This window comes from Haemaphysalis longicornis, unplaced genomic scaffold (genome assembly GCF_048455015.1).
Source record: "Haemaphysalis longicornis isolate Haplotype H1 unplaced genomic scaffold, Haemaphysalis longicornis Haplotype H1 scaffold_6, whole genome shotgun sequence".
NCBI lineage: Eukaryota > Metazoa > Arthropoda > Arachnida > Ixodida > Ixodidae > Haemaphysalis > Haemaphysalis longicornis.
Window position 1 is genome coordinate 14,170,837 of NW_027526407.1, and position 26,768 is coordinate 14,197,604.

General features: G+C 44.5%; 1 protein-coding gene and 1 long non-coding RNA gene across 3 annotated transcripts; one reads left to right on the forward strand and one right to left on the reverse strand.

Moving 5' to 3' along the window:
* The first annotated feature begins 16,316 nt into the window (after window positions 1-16,316).
* On the forward strand, window positions 16,317-20,285 carry LOC144141403 (PI-stichotoxin-She2a-like). Of its 2 annotated transcripts, XR_013316584.1 has the most exons (4): window positions 16,317-16,658; window positions 18,213-18,431; window positions 19,625-19,689; window positions 20,135-20,285. XR_013316584.1 is itself a non-coding variant. In XM_077672972.1 (3 exons), the coding sequence occupies exons 1-3, from the start codon at window positions 16,613-16,615 to the stop codon at window positions 19,630-19,632; spliced, it is 273 nt and encodes a 90-aa protein (XP_077529098.1). In that variant the 5' UTR covers window positions 16,317-16,612; the 3' UTR covers window positions 19,633-19,983. The 2 variants fall into 2 exon arrangements, 1 of the variants encoding a protein (XP_077529098.1); XM_077672972.1 differs by lacking the exon at window positions 20,135-20,285 and having other exon boundaries at window positions 19,625-19,983.
* Window positions 20,286-20,597: 312 nt separating this feature from the next.
* Window positions 20,598-26,560, reverse strand: LOC144142261 (uncharacterized). Its single transcript, XR_013316929.1, has 3 exons — window positions 26,220-26,560; window positions 21,644-25,228; window positions 20,598-20,838 (listed from the first exon to the last, which is right to left on the reverse strand). It is a non-coding gene; the product is annotated as an uncharacterized LOC144142261 (long non-coding RNA).
* Window positions 26,561-26,768: the final 208 nt, after the last annotated feature.

The window sequence follows — 26,768 nt, forward strand, 5'->3', positions numbered from 1 at the left end:
GCGGTGCGTGGGCACGAGACGGGAGTGGCACGAGGGATGCGGTGATACTGCAACTAAAATGGCACGCATTCGTTTACGGAGATTGGCCAAAACACAAGAAATAGTTAATTAATCTGAGAAGATGCCAATTCTAAAGTAAGCTAGGTAGAAAAGAAAACTAAACGGCGAAAAAATAAAAGAAACTAAGTAGAACAAAAGGGACAATGAAAAAAAAATGTGGTTGATCCCTCTTTCATAGGAATCGGAAAAACATGAAAGTGAAAGGGGCCTTCACAGGAGCAGTTGAATGTTAAAGAAATTTCCTACTTGAGCGAAGGGTTCGCGAGCCTCACCCCGCCAGACGAAGTGACACCGACATGCAAGAAACAAAAAAAAAAAAAAAAAAAACAGGGGAGCGTGCTTCAATTCACGCGCGTTGGCTCATTTATTGCGGTCGTGCTTTATATCGTGGGTGTTTGCTTTTGGGTTTGTACGCCTTCTTTGCCCACAGTATTGATTTGTTGATTGTAGGGTTCATTAGCGCGCCGACGCAACGCGCAGGCGATGAGGCACGCCGTAGTGGAGGGCTCCGGATTTAATTTTGACCACCTGGGGATCTTTACGTGCGCCGAAATCTTGTACACACGGGCGTTCTTGCTTCTCGCCTCCATCAGGAAAGCGGCCGCCGCGGCCGATAATCGAACCCGCGTCCTCGTCTTTGCCTACAGTGTTTTACTCTTATGCCGATGCCGTTGTGCAGCTGTTTATTGATTCCGCTTGAGCCAACTTCAGCTCCAGATTATGACAAGCGTCAAGAAGCAGCGAAATGAAAGCACGCGCGTTTTGTTCCGCTGTGCACTAGCGGGTACCGTTCCAACAGGGAAAATGTGTCGCTCTTAAAGCACCGTCTGAACTCGCAGCGGTGGCTCAGTGGCTAAGGCGCTGCGCTGTTGAGCACAAGGTACCGTGCACAAGGTACACTGCACCGTACATCGAAAATTGTATCGAAAAGAAAGATCAGAGACCTTTGTAAGCAGGAGCCGGTTGCGAAACGCCGCAGGGTGACCACTGAGACGCTGGACGAGGAGGCAAACGTGGCCGCACCTGAAGAAAACTACAGAGGCTTCGATCTTCCCGAACCCCTAGGAGAAAATCAGGCAGCACCACAACTACCGAGACTTAGCGAAGGTCGTCATCTTTTCGATTCGTGGATGAAGCTCGCAACAGCTAGCATTAGCTGACACGTCAACTTGCGTGAGATGTGAGATCCAGGCGGATGACTTCTCCCATCTTTTTATTGAGAGAATGGTACTTATCATTTGTACGATGTTCAATTACCGTTGTATGGTGGAATAAACTATGAGATGTTGTTGAATTGTATTTATTATTTATCAGCCAGGCGCAATGATTACAAAGCTGCATGCCGAGCGCTTACGTTTCAAACCTAGTGAAATAGTTTAAATACACTCGCAAGCACAGTGTAACGTAGTCAGATATCAACCGTACGCTCAGGCGACAAGCAAGAACTTATTTTAGGTGGTACGGAGATTGCGCATAAGAACCCGTTCGCACTTGCGACGAAAGCGACGGGAATTCCGTCGCTTTGTCACGCGACGATCGTTTTTGTCGAATGGTCGGGAGAAATTTTCGTCGCGCGACAGAATTCCCGTCGCTTTCGCTCGCTTTCGTCGCAATCGGGAATGGAAAGTTCTGCCGCTGCCGTCTGCTACGCAGCGCGGAGGTGACCGCGCGATCTGCTCGGGCCGGACGACCAAACCCGCCGACCAAACCCGCAGCCTTCCACGCATGCGCCTCTGGGCCGTCCCGGGTTATGTGATTCGTCTTGCTCTGATAATGAAAACGAGGCCGGGCATCTATGCTATATTAAGCAAGGGCGACTTGACCAAGATTGACATCATGATCCGGAAAGCCTACAAGGATGCTCTGAGGCTCCCTATTAGTACCTCGACCGACAGGCTTCTGAAGTTGGGCCTACATAACACGGCCACCGAACTAGTCGAGGCCCACCTCGCCAGCCAGCGTCTGCGACTAAGCACGACACCCTGCGGGAGGAGTCTCCTCACCAGACTGGGAATGGCATCCCCCGATGAAAAATTGCAGCAATAACGCGACGTACCGCCAAAAATAAGAATAAACATCGGCGTTGCACCTATACCCCGTAAAATGGACCCTACTCACCACGCTGGGAGAAGAGAATCAAGAGCGCGCACTCTCGACAAACGACTCAGGGACCGAGACAACACGGTTTACACCGACGCCGCCGACTACGCCAGAAGGGGAGCCATGACCGCCGTGGTTACTTCAACGGTGAACCACCTCATCAGCATCACCTTGCCCTTCACAACCACTACCCAGGCAGAGGAAGCGGCCATTGCTCTGGCCATCTGACAGACAAATGCAAATACCGTTATTACGGACTCGCAACAGGCTCGCCGCAACTTCCTTCGTGGTAGAATTTTCAAGACGGCTATGGAAATCCTGCTGCAAAAGCCACCCGAAGGAAACGTGAAGGTTGTTTGGACGCCAGCCCACTCAACCCTTCAGGGCAACGTGACCGCCCACGAAATCGCCCGAGATCTATCCCGCCAGGCGACACGAGGGTGTAGGTTGAGACTGCGTGTCCTTTGGGTACATATCAAGACATAACGGGGTATTATAAGTTCCAAATAATGATTTATCCTCCCGCTCATGAATCTTTAACCAAAGGGTAGGAGCAGTTCCGCCGGCTCCTCCAAACAAATACCTTTCCTCATCGGACAAAACTTCACTTGCTTCATCCAACGCAGTACTTCCCGCTGTGCAAATTTTGGGCTGCCCTGGGCACCCTGTACCACATGGTATGGGAGTGTTCCGCAAACCCCAAAATTCAAAGAATAGCGCACCCTTCCCGTGAGCAGTAGGAGAAGGAGCTGTCCAGTTCCGGTCTCGATTCCGAGCTTCGGCTGGTGGAAAGGGCCGTGGCGGCAGGGGTCTCCAATGAGGGCACCACCCCACATTACGATGCTGTCAATAAGGTTCATCCTCCTCCTCCTTCCTTCTGTGAGCGTTGCACGGGGCCGAACGGCTTTGAGCCATGGTCGGCAATACAGCTACATGAAAGGTTAACCAAGCGAAACCAAGACTCAACCAAACAAAGCCAAGCTTTTGCTTTGCATATCCAAAGTTAGCCGAGCTAAGGCGCAACCATTTTTCAAAGACGATAGTCTTTCTTGGGCTACTTAAACACATAAATTCTGGTTTGTCTGTCTGTCTGTCTGTCTGTCTGTCTGTCATTCGATCCAGCCACCCGGCCAAAGTGAAGCACAAATTGCGCAATAGTCTTATATACCCACAGCCAAATCTAAACGTCTAAGTCGGGTGTCTACGTTACTACTTGTCAACATTGTTGAATATAACAAGACATTACGCAAATATAAGGCAGAAATTTAATACATAAGTGATATTTGCAGTGTCCCTTTATTAAGAAATTCTCGAATACTTGGTTTTGGCCGTAGCAAATGAAATACTACTCAACTGCAAACAGCCGTCGCCTGCTGTTGCCCGCGCTACCTGGCGGCATTTAAACGATCAAACGGCAACAGCAACAAAAGGTTCCACTATAGGCTCCAATTTCCGCCTGGAACGCTCGTGGAGTAGGGCAACGTAGTTCTAAAAACGTGCGTCTCCGCCGTACGGCAGTGCTGGCATCGCGGCACGTGGCCTCGAGCAGGGGACCGCAGTAAATTTAAATTGGCTTGAGCAAACCTGTAGAGTGTTTACCTTCGGAGGAATGAGATGGGAGAGGGACAGCATGAGAGGTGAGCGGAAAAAAAAGGGAGGCATTAATTTTACTTGCCAGCGCACCAGTCGACTATCGTCCTTCGTCGACATTTGCGACGAAAGGAGCAGATACACGGCAAGTTTTTTTCTTGTTTTTTTTTGCGATATCTTCACGCGGAACAAGCCCTGGCCGATGCCCGGCGCTTCTCACGAGGCGCACGTTCACGCGCGCTCGGTATATTTTCGTGGCATTTGTTTTTTTTGCGGTAACGCCTGACGGTACAACTAAACACTTTAACTGCTGTGCTATGAAAACGATACACAGGCCGGGGTGCCGCGACAGATTCACCCCGGCCGAAAAAGGCCGTTGCATACCCTAGCAGGGAGCTATACTCGGTGACAACTTGAGAACAGCACCGGAAGTTGCCGCTGTGCCTTATCACCGTAGCCGGATGTTTCTCCGCGCGGTGCAAGTAGGGCGTTACTGGGAATATTTTGAACATGGCGTGAGCCGTTCTCGTGATTTTTTGGACTTATTATGCTTATAAACTACTCTAGTGACGACAAACAAACTGCGTGAGACAAGGCAGCCGATATCACGCATTCATAGCAAACCCCTTTCAAAACGCGCGCGCACTGACGTCACGGGTCCGGCGCTTTGGCGGAGTGATACACCACATGAGGTGGTGCCGTTCTTGAGTTGTAACCGAGTATAGCCATTCCGGGTCCGCTCCGCCCGGAAACCGCAATTGGAATAACAGCGCTAAGGAACGGCAGCCTTGCCGAATGGATGGAGAATTAGCCTGATGCCTTCGGCGTAATAGGTGCACGTGGCACGGAGCTGGGGAATGGTGCGTCCATGGCTCCCCGGGATTGGGGTGTGCCGACGCGATCTAAGAGCCTTTGAGCGATGTTCAAGCCTTCCCCGCACTACCACCCGCCCTCGCCGGATGCCCATGGCACCCCAACTACCCGATCCTCACTGGCCATCCCGTTCTACGGCTGTCTCTCTAGAGGCCGGTAATTCGAGCGAAGGAGATCACCAAGTCACTTCAGAAGGCTGCCGTGCGTGTCCACGTTTTTGGATCCAGCGGTAGCCAGACTGAATGGTAGCGACGTGCTGCCTAGTTCCTGTGCAGAGGATGCGGAACTGTAAAAATATATTTGTGCATACCAGCCACCGACTTCTCTCTGGTTCTTTAATTCCACAACGCCTATAGAACGAAAGAACTTCCCAGTAATCTGCCAGTTAGCGCGGGAGGTGTGTGGTGACCTCGCTTGTATTTTTTGGAGAAAAACATCATAAACCGCATTTTTCTGCGTGATTGTTTTCTCAATGGGCTCTAAGAATCGTGGAGACTATGCACTTTCCTATTTCCCGAAGGGAAACATGGCAAACCGTAGTTGTCTACACTTTTCTTGCAGGAGCTGGGAAAGTTGTATGCAAATTTAATTGATTGTGGGGTTTAACGCACCGACGCAATGCACGCGATGAGACGCGCCGTAGAAGAAGGCTTCGGATTAATTCCGACCACCTGGGTTTCTTTAACGTGCACCGAAATCTCGTACACACGGGCGTTTTTGCTTTCGCCTCCATCAGAAAAGAGTTGTATGCAAATGACTATTCGGTATTTGCTGAGCAGGCTGGGTCTAAGCACAATTTCGGGAAAGCAAACTTTAGGCGCAGTCATTTGGATACAAGAAAGACTTAATGCATAAATTCGTCGTCGTCCTTCTGAATGTGTTCTCACGAAAGCAAAGCAGTTCCCCACCAGCAACACAATGTAATCGCAAATTGACCTTCATTCGTTCTTAAAAACGCACCTTAATTAGAACCTACCTGGCATCCAGAGGAAGACACAGTGATCGGCTTCCCGGGGAAGGAGTAGCGGATTCTACCTATTTTTCGGCTAGAGGAAAGGAGCACAGAGTTACTGACAATACCGCGCAAAACATAATTCCATGGGGAACTTTAAAAGTACCTAGTGTGAGCTCCGTATTTTAGTGGCTTTTGAAGAATTAGGGAATGATTAGGGTTGAGTGCTCGAAGACGAAAACAAGATATGGCGTGGCATCAGCGACACTGCATATTAGCGGTGTCTGCGTTTCCACCTTGTACATTGTGCAATTAGATCTTTAACGGCATCGGAGCCTCCCAAAATATAAAGCAAAAAGACCAATCTGTCAACACGAATCCAGTCGTCCCCTTATTAGCTATCTCAGATCGCGTTCACCCCTTGTCCCACGAATAGCAGTGATTTACCTCAAATAAATCAAAGCTGTAGGAGACAGTGAGCTAATGAAGTTATTGTTGTTTGCTGTAATATATATCCTGCGTTTTTTTATAGGCGTTCCCGGAAACCGCTCGAAAAAATATACAATTCCTAATTTAAAATGCAAGCGCGCTGATATTTTACAACCGCAACGCGTTTGCCGCCGCGATGAATAACTATCGCGATGTTATTTATGCTCATTTAGATGCCATGACAATGGCGTCACACCAGATGGTACGCTTGAGGCAGGGATTCAACGGCGGTGAAAAGACATATATCGATAAAAAAGACTTTGGGTGAAGAAAAATTGAGCTAATAGCTGCGCCAAAAATATTTTATAAGTTGCTTTACGCTGAAATAAGAGTTGCAACTATGGGTCGCAGAGTTTAGCAAACCGTCAAAAGTAAGGAAAAGTACGTCATTCCTAGCATTAAAACAAGGGTACTCTATCGGTTCGTTACAGGGCCGGTGAAAATTTGTAGGTGGGCATCATTCTTTCTAAACTTTATTTTTGGGAACTTCAGAGGGTATTTTTAGAGTTCAGGATTTAACATAAAATTGCGGTGCTTCCAGTGGTTTATTTATCATAAATAATGACACTCAGAAACAGGGAATTCAGCTTATTGTCGCAGTGTTCAAAATATCTCACGCTGTAAGGTGAAGCATCACGTTAGCACGAACAAATTACAACACACGAAGCACTGTTTAATTTAAAAAAAAGATTATGATAGCGGGAACACTTGGAAACAGGTAGAACTACTTGATTTCAAAACTTTTACGCACATACTCTCAAGGCTTGTAATGTACCCACAGGCAGGAACACTTGAATTCAAAACATGTACCTATGTAATCTCAAAGCTTCTGGCAACGTGCACAGGCATAATTTGAGAGGTTGCCGTGTCGTATTCAAACGCTGTTCTAACAGCAGAGCTGTTATTGCTGGCCGTAAGTTTGGTATTGCAGAAACTACCCGAAAGGAACGCCGAGCGCTCGGGAACGCGTGCCTTGCGGCGACCGCCGAGCATTCCCGGCACGCGCAGTGGCTTTAGCAAAAAAAAAAAAAAAAAAGAAAATCAGGTGAAAACCACGAGGAGCGAGAAAATGCCTATAACTCGAGAGCGCGTGCCTCGATGAATATGACGACGAGTTCTACTAGCACAGCGCGAAGCGAGGACGGAACACGTAAATAAACAATTCAAAACTTCTACAAATGCGTGGTGATGTGTCCTGCACCACTCACATAAAAAAAAATCATCGTGCTTCGCTACGGTTCAAGCCTTGTGCGACTTAGTGCAAGCTTCCTAAGTTTTAGGGCGGAGCCCTCTGGCAGCAGTTTTTGGGCTTGGCGGCATTGAGCGAACGATGGCAAGACCGAAGAATGAACGAAAGCAAAGGAGGAGACGGACGTCAAATTGTCAGGAGAGGGCGGTTCGTCGTGGCGGCTTAGCGAGACGCTTCTCCGAAAGTGTGCGGGGGGTGGGGAGCAGTATGCTGAGCCCGCACGAGACACTCGCCTGCGCGACGCTTGAAGAAGATGTTAGAGGGAGCGAGCGCGTGACGATGATGTGCGTTCGCTTCCTAAGACGCAGTTCGGGGTCCCTTCCTAAGATGTCTTTGCGCACCAGACGCAGAGGGTTACCATCGCTGCCGTCGAGAGCACCCACGAGTGAGTGCTGTGGCTCAGGAACTTCAGCATTTAGGATTTAGTACTGAACTTCGAGTTAGCACAAGACCGGGTAAATTGGAGGATAATGGGAGAGACCTTTGCACTGCAGTGGGCGTAGATAGGCTGATGATGATGATGATGGTGGTGATGATGATGACTGAACTGCGAGTAACGTTACCGGTCGTCAGCCACTCAGATTCGTCAGCCACTGCAGCTAAACGAGCTAACCCGCCGCGGTGGCTCAGTGGCTAAGGCGTTGCGCTGCTGCGCACGAGGTCGCGGGTTCGATTCCCGGCCGCGGCGGCCGCTTTTCTGATGGAGGCGAAAAGCAAAAACGCCCGTGTGTACGAGATTTCGGCGCACGTTAAAGATCCCCAGGTGGTCAAAATTAATCCGGAGCCCTCCCCTACGGCGCGCCTCATCGCCTGCGTTGCGTCGGCGCGTTAAACCCTACAATCAATCAATCAGCTAAACGAGCTGCCCTAGCGAAGGCCGAGAAACGCCGACGCCAGAATCCAGAGTGAGTGCTGAACAATGTGCGAGGTAACCGGTGCTTGTGCTTCGTCAACCGCTGCAAAAAAAGTTGCAGACAGACATATACAATCCTTTGCGCCAACGTAATTTTCAGACAAAACCGCTTAACAGCTGCGCCCGAATTTCGCGTTAGGCAGTATTGTGATCGCCAGCCAATTTTTTTTTAAATTTATTATTCTGTGCATTGGAAGTGCCCCATCAACGTATCTGCTTAATCAAGGAAGAGTGAGGAGTTTCAGCCTGGCGCGAAAATACACAGCAGAGAGGGTGATATCTCCGTAATAACAGGTCTCATCTAAAATTGGTGATTTCGAAGGTCTCGTAGCTCGTTAAAAAACTCGTGAGCTGGCTCATGTCGTCAGTTTAAAGAACAACTTCATGTTCACCGCGCATAAATGACGGGAGAAAGGACAGTATAACACTGGACAAGGCGGAATCAGAGCTTGTCCTGTGTTTTCCTTCCTTTGTCCAATCATTTGTGCGCTGTGAACATGAAGCAACAAGCCCGGTTTTCTATGCTTAAGAACAACCGATGCTTCACGTTGAAGGAAGCTAAATGATTAGCTTTGGAGGCACAAATTGACACTGTACGAAAGGGGAGAGATGAGGCAATCTTTCTTTTGTCGAGTGTGCCGCTCTTAAGAAGGCATAAAGGAAATTTTCTCGAAACCATTGGTATTCGCACATCCCATAAAAAGTGAAAAAGCCAGCGCTCTTGATATGATATCACGCTCGAAAGTCCGAACTTAGAACTTCATTTTTTTTTGCCACCGTGGCGCTTCAAAGAGGTATTTATCCGATAGCGGAAACGTTCACCAGGGAGTGTTGTTCAGATTTCCTGCATTTAACAACAAAAAAAAAAAAAAACAAACAACAGGATTTCCTGCTTTTAACAAAACAAAAAACAAACAACAGGGAGCCCTAGCTATAGGTCATAAACTTGAGGACTAAGCTCGTCAAAAGAAAAACATCGAGATTTAAAAAAAGATAATTGTAGGGGGAACGCTTTCGTTTAGAAATGGGAGCCAAACTGAGGTGGAAGATGTCCTGCTGGAGTTGAGAAAAGGAGGTGAAGTTTGGCTGAACATATAACTTGAACAACTAAAAACCGGGTGAAACTCGCATGCGCAGCTTTCCCGCTCATGGCAGTCCTTTCAACAGTGATTACTCTGCAATGTTTTAGCAAAATGAAAAGTTCTTTTGCCCAGCTAATATTTGGGGTGAATACTTACTTTGTGCACAGTTTCAAGTCGCGCACGTTGCGCGGCTGGGTTCCTGAGCCATGGGAACTATCCCATAGAAATGCACGGGGAGTTAGATTTGACAGCGAATTACACAAAAAAATATTCAGAAACCTGAAATATTCTTTTAGCGTTTTAATCTTCACGTTGACTTCTAGCTTTATGCCAAATATCATTTTCCTAAAGTGGTTTTTCTAGGTTCCCGAGAGGTTGTAATTTTGAGCGAGAAAGCTGGGTATGGGCTAAAGAAGGGAACGGGGATGAGAACGAAAATCTACACAACCGTCTGCCTGCTATGTGTTGTAGTTTGGTGTCAAACGAAAAAGCCTTTTTTTTCTGCAGCGGGCTTATCGCGGCTGACAATGATGATTGTGAGGAGCAGGAAAGACACCCAGAAGGGCACAACAAAAAGATAAGGACCCAGATTACACGGGTGAAGCTCGGAATTTGGACCAAGGCTTCACACGAGATTGCATTGTGTTAAAGGGGCGAGGCTTCGATCGCTACGACGTCATGGTTTTTTTACTACTGGCTGCGACCACAGAGCTTCGTACTAATGTATACTAGAGGGAAATCTGGCGCCACTGTCTAGGGGAGCCGCGCTTCAGCGAGCGTTCCGTCGCGTACCGGCCACGCACGTTCCACTTGTTTTTGGCATGGCTCATGCATAGGCTGAAAAGTTGCATCTGGCTGCAAAAAAGCAACAATATTACTATAAAATGTTGTTGAAATTGGTTTTGTTATTGTAAAATTGAAGTCCCAGAAAGATTTATTTGTCAGTACTTATTTAAAAGCTTTATGCACGATGCAGAAGAAAAAATGTCACCTTTCTGGCTTCGAGACAAAAAAGAAGCCATATGGCTAGCTAAGCCAAGTAGGCGAGGAACGTCGCTAGCATAGCGTTTCATACTAATATATACTAGAGAGAAATCTGGCGCTGCATTCGCGGGCCGCCGTGGGCGGCGCCATTGCAGCTAGCGACGTTCCTCGCCTACTTGGCTTGGTTAGGCGCATGGCTTCTTTTTTGTCTCGAAGCCTAAACCAGCAAGAATGGCTAACATTGTTTTCATGTTCATCTCGCATGAAGCTTTTAAATAATCCCTGACAAATAAATATTTCTGCAGCTTTAATTTTATAATAACAAAACAAATTTGATTAATCTTCTTCAGTGATATTGTTGCTTTTTTGCAGCCAGCGGCAACTTTTCAGCCTGTTCATGAGCCATGCCAAGGACAAGTGGAACGTGCCTGCCCGGTACATGACGGAATGCTCGCTGAAGCGCGGCTCCCCTAGACAGTAGCGCCAGATTTACCTCTAGTGTACATTAGTATGAAACTCTATGGTCGCTAGCTGCAATGGCGCCGCCCACCGCAGCCTGCGATTGCAGCGCCATATTTCCCTCTGGTATATATTAGTATGAAACTCAATGGCTGCGACGTTTATGTGCGGCCTGGTTTTAGAGCTGCAGATGCTTGAAATTGTCTCTAAATAGCTGAGCCAAGCCCTCACCCTAGAACAAACCACGCGGAAATGCTGCAGGAGCGCTGCATGACGTCACGTGTCGTTGACGTCATTTTCCAGACACCTGTCTCTTTCTGATAGCTGTTACACAATCGTAATCGTGGGCTTCCATGTTTCCCAGAATTTTGTTTTAGTAGAGAAAATACAACTTGATGGCTCTTAATAACGTATCAGCATTTACTTATATGCCTTGTTTGTCTTTCACCTTTAAAAAGGAAAAAAAATTCTTTTTATATGATTTCTGTTTTTCACTACAAGTGACAAACCACAGCATGGCCGAGCAAGTTTTAGTACACTGAGATAAAAAAATATTTCTATACAGCTGTAGGCGTGCACAGTCACGCTTATGCATTCTTCCATAAAAGTATCTTAAAACAATAAAAAATAACCCGGCTTTGATTATCCCTTTTAATATATTGGAAATAACGAAGAATCTCGGTCAAGCTAATAGGTGTAGGGTTTTCCGTATTGCGTTGAAATCCTGTATTTTTGTCAGATAGATAGTTCATTTTATTTTACGTTATTTTGTGGCGACTGCTATATTCTTTGTGGCTTCCCTTGCCCTTGGTCTTCAGAGCCACATCTGGAACAAGTAGTATATGTCAACATTACGACTGTACAAAGGTGTGGCAAGCCTTAAACATTTTTATCCAGTGAAGCAGGGTTATAGGAGAGAAATTATTTGGCTGCATCTAATCTCACGGCAGCCGTGAGATTAGATGCAGCAGACGGGGAAGTTCTCACGGCCGTTTCTTAATAGGTGACTAGCCTAAACTTCACTGAATAATATTACCTCCCAACGTAGCCTAACATAACCTAACGTCACCGAACCTAACGTAATCCAACCGAACGTATCAGAACCTACCTAAATCCAGCCACTGCAACAAACCTAACCTTACCCAGCCCAACGACACAGAACACAACCTATATTAAACCTAATCGAACCCATTCTAGAAACCGTTTGCTACGATGTCTTCATATAGTAATAACCAAAATAAAAAAGCAAAACAATATTACGATGAGCGAAAACTTCAAAAATTCTGAAAGCTTGAAAAAACACTTCACCAATGGCGGACTCGACCCTTGGCCTTCATGTTAGAAAACAAGTTTAATTGCCTGCTTCGACATTTTTGCAGTACATCCAACATCATCTCATATTGTTAAGATCCGTCAGCCCTACTTGGCTGTCTCAGTGGCTTTAAAACTTTCTAAGGCACACTAAATCGTCAAGCACTGGCAACCACTCAGAAGGGGTTCATCCTGTGCACGAAATACTTGCCGTATATACTGTACGCTTTCGATGAAGTTTTCCCTGACAGGCCGGGCATTTATATCCGGATTCCTCACCGCCATTCTCGTCCTCCATATACAATAACGACTGAGGAGCATGATCAAACCGTAAGGCACACCATCCTCGTTTTTCACGAGTAGGAACCGAATTCTGTGCGGTGTTATGGGTAAGTCTTTCTTTAACGTACGTTGGAGGATGTCCCAGTAGAACACTGTATCCAAACAGTCGATAAAGACGTGATTAACAGTTCGCGGCTTTTTGCACAGACTGCAGTCGGTTGTCCACGGCACAAAAATGCCTCTTTCTGCTAACCACGTATTTACGGGAAGGGTTTCGCTGTGCTTTTTTTAAAAAAAGGACCTCATTGCATGTTTCACCGGCATACATTTCGCCCTACTTAAAACGTCAATCCCAGTGCGTGTACCGTATAAGGACCTATACAGTGGCACCGGTAAACAAACATTCACTAAATCTTTGTACAGGCGCTTCCTGGAAACACTACACAGGTAGTCGAAAGAAAACCGTACCTTCAAGAATTCAACAGACAGAGCCACTTCTGGCAAATATCCTTTAACCCCCCTGCAAACAATATCACTTGAGGACACAACAGAGTCAGGTAGCACATTTTTCAATCGCACTTGAATTACAATGCGCAAGAAGGCGTCTTTCTGATCCCGCACAAAACAAGACCTTGCGACAACTTGTGGTAAAAATAAATGACAAAGACCAAGTCCTCGCTTTTAGACTGGACGAAAAATATTAGAGCCACTGGTTCTTTCCCAGCTGGAAGACCAAATAAAGACAGCAAATACCCTGTGGATTTTTTGGACATTAGCACGTGACATACACAACACTTGAAGCACGACCACACTTCAGCTAACAAAAAAATGTTGCAGATAATGGCACGGGCAAACAAACGAAAATTGCGCCCTTGCCAGTTTCTCGTTTTGTCCCTCAACTTTCGGTCTCGTTACTCCAATCGTCCAGGCTATCCCTATAATGCTCCAGCGGCACCCCCAGATATTTTGTTCGTACCGTGGTCCATTGTATGCATTCAAAAATAGGAGTTGTTGAGAACCAGTTCCCGTGCCAAAGTCCCGAACATTTATCCCAGTTAATTGCAGCCCCAGATTTTTCACAGAAGGACTTGACCACCTTAACTGCTTCACTTTTGCTGTTTTGATCGCGGCAGAAAACAGCTATATTATTTGCGTATGCGAGAAGTTTTACATCAGTGTTCTGTAATGCGAACTCCCGAATTCCTTCATGCTTGATTATTTTCAGACAGAAAGGCTTGAGACACAACGCAAAAAAAGTGGCGATAACGGACAGCTCTAGGAACGAGGTTTTAGGGAATATTTGTTCCAGAGGATCTTCGGGTGGCGTGTTTAGACAATCAGAGGCGGCTGCCATGAAAAATGTCTGACGGTAATTCTCATGGTGGCCATGATTATAAGCACTACCAAATTCTTTCACATGAAACTTGTAAGAAATTTACCGTCACGAGGGTACGGTGAGAGGGAGGAAGAAAAAACAACTATAACTCTCATTTATTCCCACGGCTGGGTATTTTTTATTTACTTCGTTCATTATTATTTGAACATACGGCCTATCCAATATGTGATTTTGGCTGGCGGAGCGATAGGAACAGCTGAAATACACAAAAAACAAGCGTATATATATATATATATATATATATATATATATATATATATATATATATATATATATATACAGAGCTCCGAGGTGCTGAAGGACCACTTTTAATTAGGCTCCCGAGCACAGGCCACCGAAAGACGGAACTGTCCGGGGATGATGATGGTTATACACAGATGACAGTGGCGATGGGTTTGGATGGGTAGAAGGAACAGAGGGATTGACCCGCCGTGTTCCACACTGGATATAACAATGGTCATGTCGCTTCCACGCATAAATATCACAACAGTACACCCCCAATGCCCACAATATATATATATATATATATATATATATATATATATATATATATATATATATATATATATATATATATATATATATATATATATATATATGAGTCACATACAATGTGCTTCTTATATTTCACAACGCAGGCACCTTTTATTAGCGCAATGCTGCCTCTGGCCTATATATATGCCAGAGGCAGCATTGCGCTAATAAAAGGTGCCTGCATTGTGAAATATAAGAAGCACATTATATGCGACTCATGCCAGCTAAACACCTACATGTATAGTTTCAGCATCCAAATTCTTTGTCCATGTAAGTTTCCATGTCGTACTGGCGAACACATACCAAATAAGGCCATCTTCCTGGCATCCGGCTGCCTTGGTTAATTTGTTTTTAGGCAAACTTTTATATGTGAAGGAATCAGTGTGTGTTTGTGGTTCCTCAACAAAACGTACTCCCCAGTCTATGAGGGAGAATGCGCCTTAAGACTGCCTTGGCTGCCTGAACTCGTCATAGCTGGAGACAGCTTCAGGGGTTGGTACCATGCTGGATACGGCCTATCATTTGGATGGTGTACGCGAAGTTATAGCACAAACATACGGGTTGGTTTTACTAATTGCAAGAGCTCTGGACTTGGTATCAAGCGGGGCAGATGCCCCGCAAAGGCAGAGAGAACAATCTACTTACCTTACATAATAAGTGGTTTGATTGCAGGAGTCACACAGGCTAGAGTTCCGGGTTTTCTTGTTCTGCTTGTACAAAGCCTACTGGTTGAGAGTCCATATTATTGCGCAGTCTCAACAGAACACGGACGAAACAGTTTTTTGTCAAACTTTGTAAAAACAGTTATATGACAACTGGGCGTCACAATGGATGTATTATTTCAAAAATATTATTTTAACGTTCGAAGTTCGGTTGTTCTAAGTGGAGTGCCAGTGCTGTATAATTCCCTCTGTTGTCATTACAGGGCTTCTACGGGTAAGAAACGGACAGTCTGATGTTTGTCCGCAGTGATAAAACAGCCTTCGTTCAAAATTATGTAATCTCAAAGCCACAGTCCCTATGGTTACAAGTGGGGAAACAAACAAATGTGTGTGATGTGTGTGGGTGCATCATCTAACCATGTGCAGAATACGCAATTTACAGTCGAACCTCGTTATAATGAAGTGGTACCGGGACAACAAATTAATTCGCTATATCCGATATTCATTATGACAGTACAGGTAAACAATGGGCTCCGACAAATCGGGAATCTGGCTCGCGCAAAAATACTTGTTACAAAAGTGTATTTTTCAGACCTCAAATTCACTACAAACAGGGTAACCGTTAACTTTCTCCTTGTTGCATTTCAACCTCAACGAACCAGAGCATGAGTACTGGCTCGCGCAAAAATACTTGTTACAAAAGTGTATTTTTCAGACCTCAAATTCACTACAAACAGGGTAACCGTTAACTTTCTCCTTGTTGCATTTCAACCTCAATGAACCGGAGCATGAGTACGTGAAATTACAACAGAACAAAGTTCACTTGACAAAACAGACCTGCGTCATTATTTATTTGATGAAGGATGTCATCTTCGTCTGGTGGCTACTCGCAGCACTGATAAGGATGAAGCTTTCCACAGTGTCCATGAACAAAGGACCTTCACACTTCTGCAGTTTCGGACGACGTTTTTTTAAGGAGCTTCTCAGACCCCTTGCAAAATATTTCTTCGTTATGTCCGATATTGCGTGGTTTCAGTTTCGTTATAAATGAACAAGTGTCATTGAAATAAAGTGTGACCAACCAAAGTTTGCGTTTAGTTTGCTATAGCCGATAGTTCGCTATATCACTGTTCGTTATAACGCGGTTAAACTGTATACATCTTAGCTGGTGATGCGCCTCGACTAAGTAGAAGGGCTCGTAATTTTTAATATTATTTTTGCACTTGCTTAACGCTGCTGTCCCTTCAATACTGCCCAGTGGCGTTCTGAATTCCTTGGTTATTTTTTGATTTCCATATTACTTTAGAAAACAACGTTCTATTACTAACGTCGTTTTCTAGTTGCTAGCCAGCGAAAACTTTAAATCAACACGTACGTCCCAGACCTGTTTTCATGCAGTAGTTTCGCCGGTATTTTTCTAGATTGCTGGTCATTGTATATAAGCACGAAATGTGGGTCGGAGAAAGCACAATGCCGGTCGAGAATGATTGCTAGAATAGTAGTCACAAGGTCCAGGTGATAAAGATGTAGGTCATTTCCCTCAAGCATGTGGTGCGTGTCTCGCCTATTCCACGGGTGCCGTCAAAAACGCATAAAAGAGCGTAAGGTTGAATCCAAAGGCAGGTAGCAATTGGCGTCTCTTTTTACGGTGGTCAACCCTTACCGAAGCTTCCGCGATGAAGACCAATTTTGTGCTTTGTTTTATGTCCTGCCTGGTTCTGGGTAAGTGATGCTTGCTGCAAGAAATCTTCATTGCCTCGGTCAAATTCTGTGCCCAGCCCGTTATATGCGGCGCAGTTGGCATCAGTCGTTTTTTAATTGAACCGTGTACTCATGGGTGAATGTTTTATTACAATGTTCGCTACACCGCAGTTAGCATTTTCACGGTATCACTTGCATTGGGATCGTATATTAGTGCGGTTTCTTAGTTTTGAAAATTTATTTATGTTGAAGAATTGCGCTAAGGTGTCAAATATTTCCCGAAGAGTTTTCCGTCTGCCTACACTGCAAGTTTTATTTTTTATTTTGTAAGAACAGACCGGGCGACTTCCTACTGGCCTCTTGCATTAGTAACTCCCCCAAGCCTTCGAAAACTGGTATCCAGCATATCGCGTTTACATAATCCTCTTGAAGCTAATTAATTTAGTGGCGAAACCCGAAATTATTAGCATTATACTAAAGCTGTAGAAGTGATAGAACACTTTACGCTTTATTTTCACCTATTGGAGGCAACTACGGGGGCATCTAAGGTCCCTTTGATGTAGTGAACTCGTGAATGTTCAAGCATTTGTGCAGTACTGCCTAGAGCTTCCTGTAATAATTATCCTGTTTAACTTGCGCCTGCCTTCATACAACCATCATCATCACCCACCCATCTCCTTTGCCTTGTTTGTACTCTTCGTTGCTACGTCGATCTTCTTTGATAGACGGTCTTACGCCAATTTGTTTATTAGTCCTATTCCTATAGGCTTAACGCTTTGAATCTGTAAATCCGCGCGCTGTAACAGCTTTCTCGCTTAAAATTCCGACCTCTCGGGAACCTAGCACAACCACTCCAGGAAAGTGATATTTGGCATAAAGCAAGAAGTCAACGTGAAGATGGAAACTCTGAAAGAATTTTCCAAGATTCTGAATATTTTTTGTGTAATTCGCTGCCAAATCTTACTGCCCATGCATTTGTATGGGATAGTTTTTGTGGCTCTGGCTGGAGCTTAGTCGCGCAACGTGGTAGACTTGAAACTGTGCACAAAGCAAGTTTTCACCCCCAATATTAGCTGCGAGAACATATTTCACATTCCGCTAAATAACTACAGAGTAAGCACTGTTCAAAGGACTGCCATGAGCGGGAAAACTGCACATGATATATATGCCTTTGTGTGTATGTTTATGCGCGTGTTTGAGGTGTTCTTAGGTGATCAGTGAGACTCATAAACAACAGTAGAAATCAGTGTTGCGCATTCACAGTGGGGTTCTTCGTCCAGTAACATTATCAGTTTGAGATAGTGAACGGCAGTGATGGCTGGTGGCTGCAAGGTGGACACCAAAATACTGTGCCTTATCTGTTCTGACTCAGGACACTACAGATGCTTCGGGAAAGGGCGACTGCGCCATTATGCGGACAGAAATTATTTTGGAACATTTGTAGGGCCACCGGTCGAGGGCAGCGCTAATTCAATTACTGGATTATAACCCCTAGGCGTCTTCACGAAGTATAAAAGTACTAGGCGGCAACTTGAAACAACTTCTTTACACAACAAATGTTGCTTTTGTGTGCAGGGCTCGCCCAAATGCAGGGCCAAAGTCAGGAGGCCTATCGTGCTGTCGACTTCGACATTGGCTGCAGGCCAGCGCCAATTACAGGACTATGTAAGGCGTATTTCGAGCGGTGGTACTTTGACATCGAAACAGGCAGGTGCGAGCAATTCGTGTATGGAGGCTGCGGCGGGAACGCGAACCGGTACAAGACCCTGAGGGAGTGTGAAATCGCCTGCCTCCGTGAGTGATTTTAACCTTAACTCTTTTATTGTCAAATGTCAAAAGGCTTTCTTTACAATACATAATATTAATAAATTACATAATGCGCGCTTCTACAACAATCATATGTCGGTGCATGATTTAGGACAATGAGGCTCTGTAGTTCAATACTAATCGGGGAATTTTGACTAAAGGCACGTACTGAAAAAGAAGGAGTTACAGAATTTATAAAAAAATGCCAAGAAAATGACGCCGTTTGGAAACATAAATTATTCGTAATTCCTCTATTACCCACCTTTCTGACAGGGCAGGTCCCAGGTATTTTTTTGTAATATAAATTGTACTGGGTGGTATTATGCATCAATCTTGCTTCCTTATAATTTATTTCAAGTACGCAAATCATGTACATAAGTGCGGATGGATAACTGAGACCTATTCCGCCTATTCTGCCATAAAAAATATTTAGCAATATTAGTTTTATCTGCTACCCGGTGTTGGTGATGGAGGGCAATCGATCCTCATTATTTTCCTGTGCACGTGTCCCGTTAATTGGTAGGTCACCTCTGTTAGTCCGTCACCGGGTATTGAGTATTCACGGAACGGCCGAAACATTGGCGAATGCCGTGCAGACATACTAGCACGAGCCTCAATAGCCGAGCCTGCGTACTCCTGGCAACTACTGCAGCTACCTCAGTCTTGGCCGAGCGGCGGCTCGTGCCACTACACTTTCGCACTCTTGTTATTTAGAGAAACGCGTTTGAAACAAATGTTATTTCGTGTGCACTTCGTGACAAATGAAATCTACAGTGCAATTAGGCAGCCATGGTGTTGCCTTCTAACGGTTCAAAAGCTATAGCCACTTCTTTTAATGCAAGAAATGCAGCAATTTTTAAAGAACTAAATCTTTGTCGCCAACGGAGCACTCTGGCCAAACTGAAAATGGAACTTTTATTGATTTTCGTAGGCCGGAAATCATAATAATTCGCTATAAAGGTTCAGATATTAATCTTATAGTTGTTATTAGGTCTAAGGAAAGGATTTAGATCTAAGATCGCGACTCACGCTATACTTTTGGCTCTGTGCGACTTTGACGTCTGCTAGGGGCGAAGACTTCAACATAAGTTAATGTGCGCGCACACACGTAAAATTTGGTACCACCGTTAGTGGGATTTATGTGCTGGCATTTTTATGTACGATTTTATGTACGAACGCAGGTGTTTGAGAAGGAAGGCCAGAACCAAACTTCACGTGACCATGCGCTTCGAACTTGTTTGACAAGGTAAGTTCATGAAAACAGTCTGCTTCTAGTAAATGCTGTAAAAAAGTGCATGATTTGTTATGGGTTTTGTAGGAGTGAATTGACCAAAGATACAAAAACACCTAAAGATAGTTCCGCGATGGCAAGGCGGAGCAAGCTTATAGTGCTCAGTGGCGAACGAGTTGTGATGCTGAGCCCGGGGATGCCGGTTTAATTCAGCCGACAGCCGTCGCTTTTCAGACGGAGGTAAAAACCAAAGAGGCCCGTGTTTCGATTTTTTGGGTTCACGGTAAAGATCCCTACGCCGTTACAATAATTCCGTAGACCTCAACTACGGCGTATATGGTAACCAAGGAGCAGCTACGTCGGGTCAATGTGAACTACTTACCGCTAAGATAGCCCAAAGAAAAGAATTTTTTATGTAAGAGTAATCAAAACACCCGTATTTTCTTTCGCCTTATTTCAGGCTGTGCAACATGTGGAATCCTGGACGACTGAGGCAAATGAGGATGGTTTTAAACCGCGTCGCTCCTGCTACATCTTTGAATTCAATAAAGGCCAATTTTGGTAACATAGTTTCTTTCTTTCATGATTTTAAGGGTGCGAAAACCAAACAACACAACTAATAATGGTTGTTAAAATGTTTGCTAGTGGTAATTTGTAGGTTGGTATACGTGAAACGGGTAGCTAAAAGACTCGCGTCTGAAGGCATGGCAACAAGGATATTTTAGCCTCAACAATTATTTCAAGCCGACGAAACAAAACAAAAACCTAGGTACCGGCTGAGAATCGCGTGGCCCTTCTTCACTAATACAGCCGTCGTTTCGCCAGAATGAATTTTAAAGGAAATTAGAACTGATAGTTCCGTACTTTAAATTATGCACCCCTTTCGTTTGAATTGGTGGTACGCGTGGGCCACTCACGAATATAGTCTCGGGAAGTATAAAAAATGGTTGTGGCAGTATCAAAAAATAAAAACGTTTTAACTATTTCTTTTGATAAATATAAACGAAAAAGCGTAGGTCCGGCCAGAAGTGGTAGCGGCGAAGACGAGCTAACACCCAGCTGCGTGCGCGGCTGTGTTCGATTCTCTCGCGTGACACTGCTGACGCTGGCGAGGCACCGCTGATGATGATCCTGGCGCTCATGATGACGATGGCGATGGTGTCGCTACAAAAGAACAAAGTCAGGAGGTAACGCGTTGGCGCATTGAATAGGCCACTACTATTAAGCATGTCTTACCCATACACAAATTTATTTCTTTCGTGCTGGTAAGCTTGAGAACAAAGTAGAATATGACATCATCCCCTTTTTGCCGTATACAAATTTCAGAGCTTTGATTTTCATAAGCAGCAAAATGTTGGCCTACTTGAGAGCCAAAATTAATGTTTGGTAGTTCACACCACTTGTTTCCATAAATTACAAATTGATAGTCTTCCTGGTGTATAGACGTAATATTTACGAACAAGCAGATTCTTTCCGTTTACCAATTGCCAGGAGATCATTGTCTATGTATATATATATATATATATATATATATATATATATATATATATATATATATATATATATATATATATATATATATATATATATATATATATATATATATATATGGAGAAATCTTCGAACAAGGTAGCGACCACGATTGTTGCCAACGTTTCAGTAAGGAGACTTCCCTTCGTCATGGACTGACGAAGCAGCTCACTTCTTCAACTTTGAATTCGTGGTCAGTGGAAGATAATATTTACTGGGCGCTGAAAAAACTCTACCCTGAGCGTTAAATACATGAAATTAAAAACGACGTTTTGTGCAAGTGCAGACTTCAACTGGAAAAGATTACCCTAGCTTGAACTGATAGAACCCAAAAAGCCAGATTTACAGTTGGCTACTACAGTTTTGTGAGTTCTTCGCGCTTACGTATTGTTAGCCTGTGTAGACTTTTGCTTCGTATTGGGGCACAAACATTACGTACCTTAAGAAAGAAGAACTGTTGCGAGTAGCCAATGTGCCCAAAATTCCAACTGGAATGAAGATATCCGACAAGAGAAATAAAAGCGAAAAATTCGAAACAAGGGGAGTATCACGAGACTCAGGGCTCCAAAGCGTGCCGGAGGAAGCGGTCGGTTTGCCTAGTGGTTGTTAGCGCTCTCCCGGTAACACTTGCCCAACAGCTTTACCACCATGTGCCTTCAGCCTCCATGTCAGAATATCTTCATGTGTCTTTAATATCTTGGCAGAAAGAGTAAGAGAACACATCTGTAGCGCAAAAATTCCAGGAATTATTTGTTCGAAACCCCCCAGATTAGGTTTAAGGTAAGCTATCTGTGGACATGAATCGAAATGCCGGTATTTTATGCGGAACATTGTTTTTTCTCCAGTTCAGAGAGGTTCTTACGCAACGTTCTTTAAACAAATAGTTATGTACAGATCCCTCCAAAAGGCTACTTAAGTTTACTTTCGAATACGAGCCTCTCAATAAAAGCTGTTTCGAAATTTAAAAAATGCTGAGACGAAAGAACACCTTTACTTTAACATATGTCGCCACGGGGGGCAACAATATAGAGCAGTCCGGGTTTAATGGCAAAAATGCATAATGTCAAAAATACGGCGCCTAATATTCACCGTAAATCAACGGAAGCTTTTGCATTCGCGCTTATTTTTTCCACCGAATACTGACAACGCAGGTCGCAGTGGTAAACAACACTTGTTTTCCAGGTTTGTGCTTGTTTTGACATGCGTTATACCGAACAAAGTAAATATCTTCACATTCCCTCTTGTTATCATATCTGCACCGCACGCTGCCACTTTCGCCTTATCGTTGTTAAGCGGAAAGCTCTTAGTTTGGTGTTCTGCCAAGTTCCGCTGCACCCTCGTAGCAAATAAAAATGGCTATCAAAAGAGAGGGAACATATGCGGCGTTGGAAGAAGCTGCTGCAGAGCCTTAGTGCTGCACTCTTACTACGCCTTCTCTAGAGAGACGCAGAAGTCGTCAAGTCCTAAAATCACCTCACTGATGACACCCGGCCCAGAGAGTTCTTATGCGTTCTTCTTTTGGGTGAATTTGTAGGAAGTTCGGGCTAAGCCCTAGAAAATATTTACAATAATTTATCTTGTTTTATCGCCCAGTTTAGTGGCACCTTGATTTAAGTAAGCAAACTTATCGCAGATAGCGCGTTTGCAACGGAATCGAATACATATTTATTCTCATCGGTTACCCCCGATAAACGAGCTCAACGCTTAGAAAGGGCATACGCAGACCATGGCACGTCCGAAAATCACAGCACAGCACACCGAATAGAATGTTAGACAGATGGTAGGGCACGATAGAGTGTTGATTAGCTGTTGAAGCAATCAATCATCAAAAAGGAACACTGCGTGATGGCTTGTTGGTGAGGTACATATTTTTGTTCAGAGGAAACAGTGTATTGGGGATGCGAAAGTGAGTTTCCGCAGTTTTTTCTCTAAATTTTCAAACGTATTTTTAAATATTTCGCTACCTCTACGGCAATCGGCAATGGTGATGCGAAGAAAATCATGCGTGGACGGCAGGGAAACCACACGCGCTTTACGAGGAAACGTCCAAAATTAAAGCTGAAGATACATCACGAACCTCATGTAAATATATACTAACGTTGCAGAAAAATTAATGTGCCCCTATGTGAATGCCATTTGCGAGCTGTATTAGCGAGCTAGGTTCCGTCCATAAGGCTGAATACTCGTGGGAGCTTCTAAAGTTAAACCATTGATTCACGCCACCTTTCACCTGCCATAAAAATCTTTATGTTTACAGCCGTTTCTGTTTTAAACAAACTACAGCGTTATAAGCCTAGAAACCATGCTGCAAATCACATTTGGAACTAAAAGGTTATCTTCCGAATTCCGTTAAACGTCAAGATCTGTTAGAGGACACATTTATTTTCGAAAGAGTACTGAATGGTGCAATGGCATTTAAAATTCGTTATGTGCGCTGCTTCTTTCTGTGGCCAGAATTTTATCCCTCTGGTTACGCATTGTATTTTTCGCAAAAGGGAGTAAAACCACATTTGCATTAAAGTACATTTTATTCATTAGCTGGCATAGAATTACACAAGCACACGATAAACAGCTGATAACCGCTCACAAGCTGATGTTCCTTTTCAAGTGATGAGGCGCGCACACTCGTTGTTCATGCAATGTACATTGATGACTTTAGGGGTCGTTAGTTTGCCGCAGAAAGTGGAAAGCTGCGACCACAAAGGTATTGACGTGGTTCCTGAACCATATGTCAAGTTGGGAACAGCTGAAATCTTAAAACGATGCGGTCATTTTTTATGTATCCGGCACTTTCCAAGTCGGTCGTGCAGTATGAATCGTTCAAAGGAAGTTGCAGGAACATTGGACCTTTCACCGGTGGTGTCCGCGGCACGTCGCAGCAAATTCTCTGCATCATCTTGTTCTCCGAAGGTCTTTCCGGATGAATGATTACCTGCTTGATTTGCTGAAATGGCCACGGCAATGTTTGGTCTGTAAGCTCCATCTGTAGCTTAAATACAAATCTTAGCACAAGTAGGCCGCCAGACAAGCTCCCCTTATAAAACGTGGCGCCTGGCGTCAAATAGTGGCCGCTAATGTGCACGCTCTGGCTCCAGCATGTGTACTCCCCTCCTGCCCATGTGCGGATCTTCGAGTCGAGGTAGCGGTCTACAACCCACTGGTACGTTTTCTGTGCTTTTCCCAAATGACGAACGAAGGCGTTTAGGGCTGTTTCAAATGGTTCAATAAGTACAGTCGTACGACCTCTCATCCAGTTGACGTGAGAGTGTTGCTGTGGTGATGGGCCGTGTGTCATGGCCGAGTTAGCTTGAAATTGACCCGAATAGTTTTGGATTAAGCCAAACGTTTGTCCGTAGCCTGGGTTATCGTCTCTGTCGAGCAAAGAAGTGACACTAAAGAGCCGTTCAGCTACAGTGCACATATCATTTAAGGACTCACCTAAATGCTTCAAAAGCGCCACTTCAGGAGGACTGCTCTGGGGAGGATTTTCGGAATCAGTGTATGGCTCCAAAAAGTTCATAACTTCTCTTAGAGTTTTTTGGAGCTCTTTTCTAAGCTCTCGACTTTCACTCGCAATGTCATCTATAAGTTCTTTTGCAGACCTGCTTTGTCTATTAAGATGTGTTCTTCCGCACAGATTTGTCATTACTGCCTCTTTCAAGGATGTCATCCCTGTTGCGTTTTGATTATGATCATTCACGCTGCTTCCACAAAGCTTTAGAAGTCGGTGTACTGCTTCAACTGGCGTACCAGTCTCCAGGACTAACAAATTTTTGCCGTAACGTAATTTTTGGTCCGTATTGAGGAAGTATTGTTCAGTTGAGAGTAGCCTTTCTCTTCGGCCTGTAGCTTTTGCAAGGACAGGTGAAGACTCTTCGTGGTGTCTGCAGCCATTACAACCTGTAATGGTATCTGAAAACTTCAGCCAACTTGTGGAGGGTTCACAATCGCTGTGACAGTGCCGACACATCTTGCACACCGAACGAACACTTCCACTTGCTTTCCTTTCTTTCGAGCACGTGATCTGAAACAAAACAATTATTGCTTCTTCAGCGTTTTTAGTAAATTGCTACAAACAATATGCTGAGGTTTTTCAAAAACATTACCTTTATAAAACGATCAAAACAAGAAAAACCTTGCAGTTTGGCATTACATTTTCCTTTAACATCCGTGATTTGTGTAAACCTCATGTTTCACAGCTCCCCAGTATACGTGCCTTTTGCGTAAGTGAACATGTTCTTATTTCAGGACATTCACTTATTTCAAACAGCCAATGAGATGAAGTATTACGGTTGCCATGCACTCATACAGCCAGATGTTGATGCAGCCGGGAGGACTCAAAGTGCCAGCAGTAATGATCAGGCCAAGTGCATGAAGAAATTTATTGTTGCAGTGGAACTAGGAATAAATGACACAGTTATTGTGCCAAGGCAAGAGTTTCAATTTCAAAAAGTGTATACGCTTGGTAAAACACGACTATTTGGTGCAGTTTTGGTGTTTTGTTTCTTTACGCATTGATGTTATTTCTATCGCGGAAAATTTATTGTTCAACCATAATTCCAGAGCTTAAGAGATGGCTACTGCACTTAAAAATGTTCGAAAGCAAAAAAATTTGGATGTATAGTTAAAAAGCTTACCTGATCGATAAGCGCGCAGCAGAAAGAACAATGTACTTAAAACGCGAGTACTGCACTTTTGTTGGAATTCTACCGTTTTTTACTCTATATTTCCTAGCACCAGGAATGGCTTTTTGCTGTCATTTTTAAGCTTCCCAGAAATTATTGCACACAACCCCCCCTTGCATTGCATTATTTAATCACTTGTACATCTTCGCTTAGAAGAAATGTTTTTATAAACGTATCTCGTCTGAGCTGTGTTTCTTAAAATTTGTTTTATTCGTTCTACCAAAGATTACACTCACTAACTTATTACTCACTCAAGATTACACTCACTCACTTATTACCTCACTTCAAGAACCCAAGCGAGCTCATTTCGAAATAGCCACTCAGCCTTACCATTGTTGCTTCATTTCTCTCACGAGCACCATCCGTCCGCAATGTTCCTTCATCCGGGCCGCCATCCACGTAGAGCGTGCAGACAGGCCGAGAACACAGCGCGCACTTGCTGTAGCACGTATTGCAGATACGTTGCCCGCAAGACAAGAAGGCAAGATTTGCGGGCACAAGTCCACAGACACCGCATTTCATAGTGTATGGGACGGGTAATTTGGTCTGGTCAGACTTGCCCAAGAAACCGCCCGGCGTGTGCAACTGTTTGCTACAAGACATCTTTTTCGTGCGCCTTGGCTGCGTAGATTCTTGCAACTAATGTGCTTTAATGCTCTTTGGTCACGTAATCTAGGCACTTATCGCATCCTCTGGGAGTGCCCAAGATAGCGAAAGCTTTGAGGTTCAATGTTATCAATGGCTAGGCCAGCTACAGGTCAGATCTCCTATGATCGTGCGAAGAACAAATATTGTTGGAAACAAGGTGACCACGAGCGACATAACGAGTGCTGGTTTCTGTGGCAAAACTGAAATCGGTGAAGTGACGGGGCGGTGGTT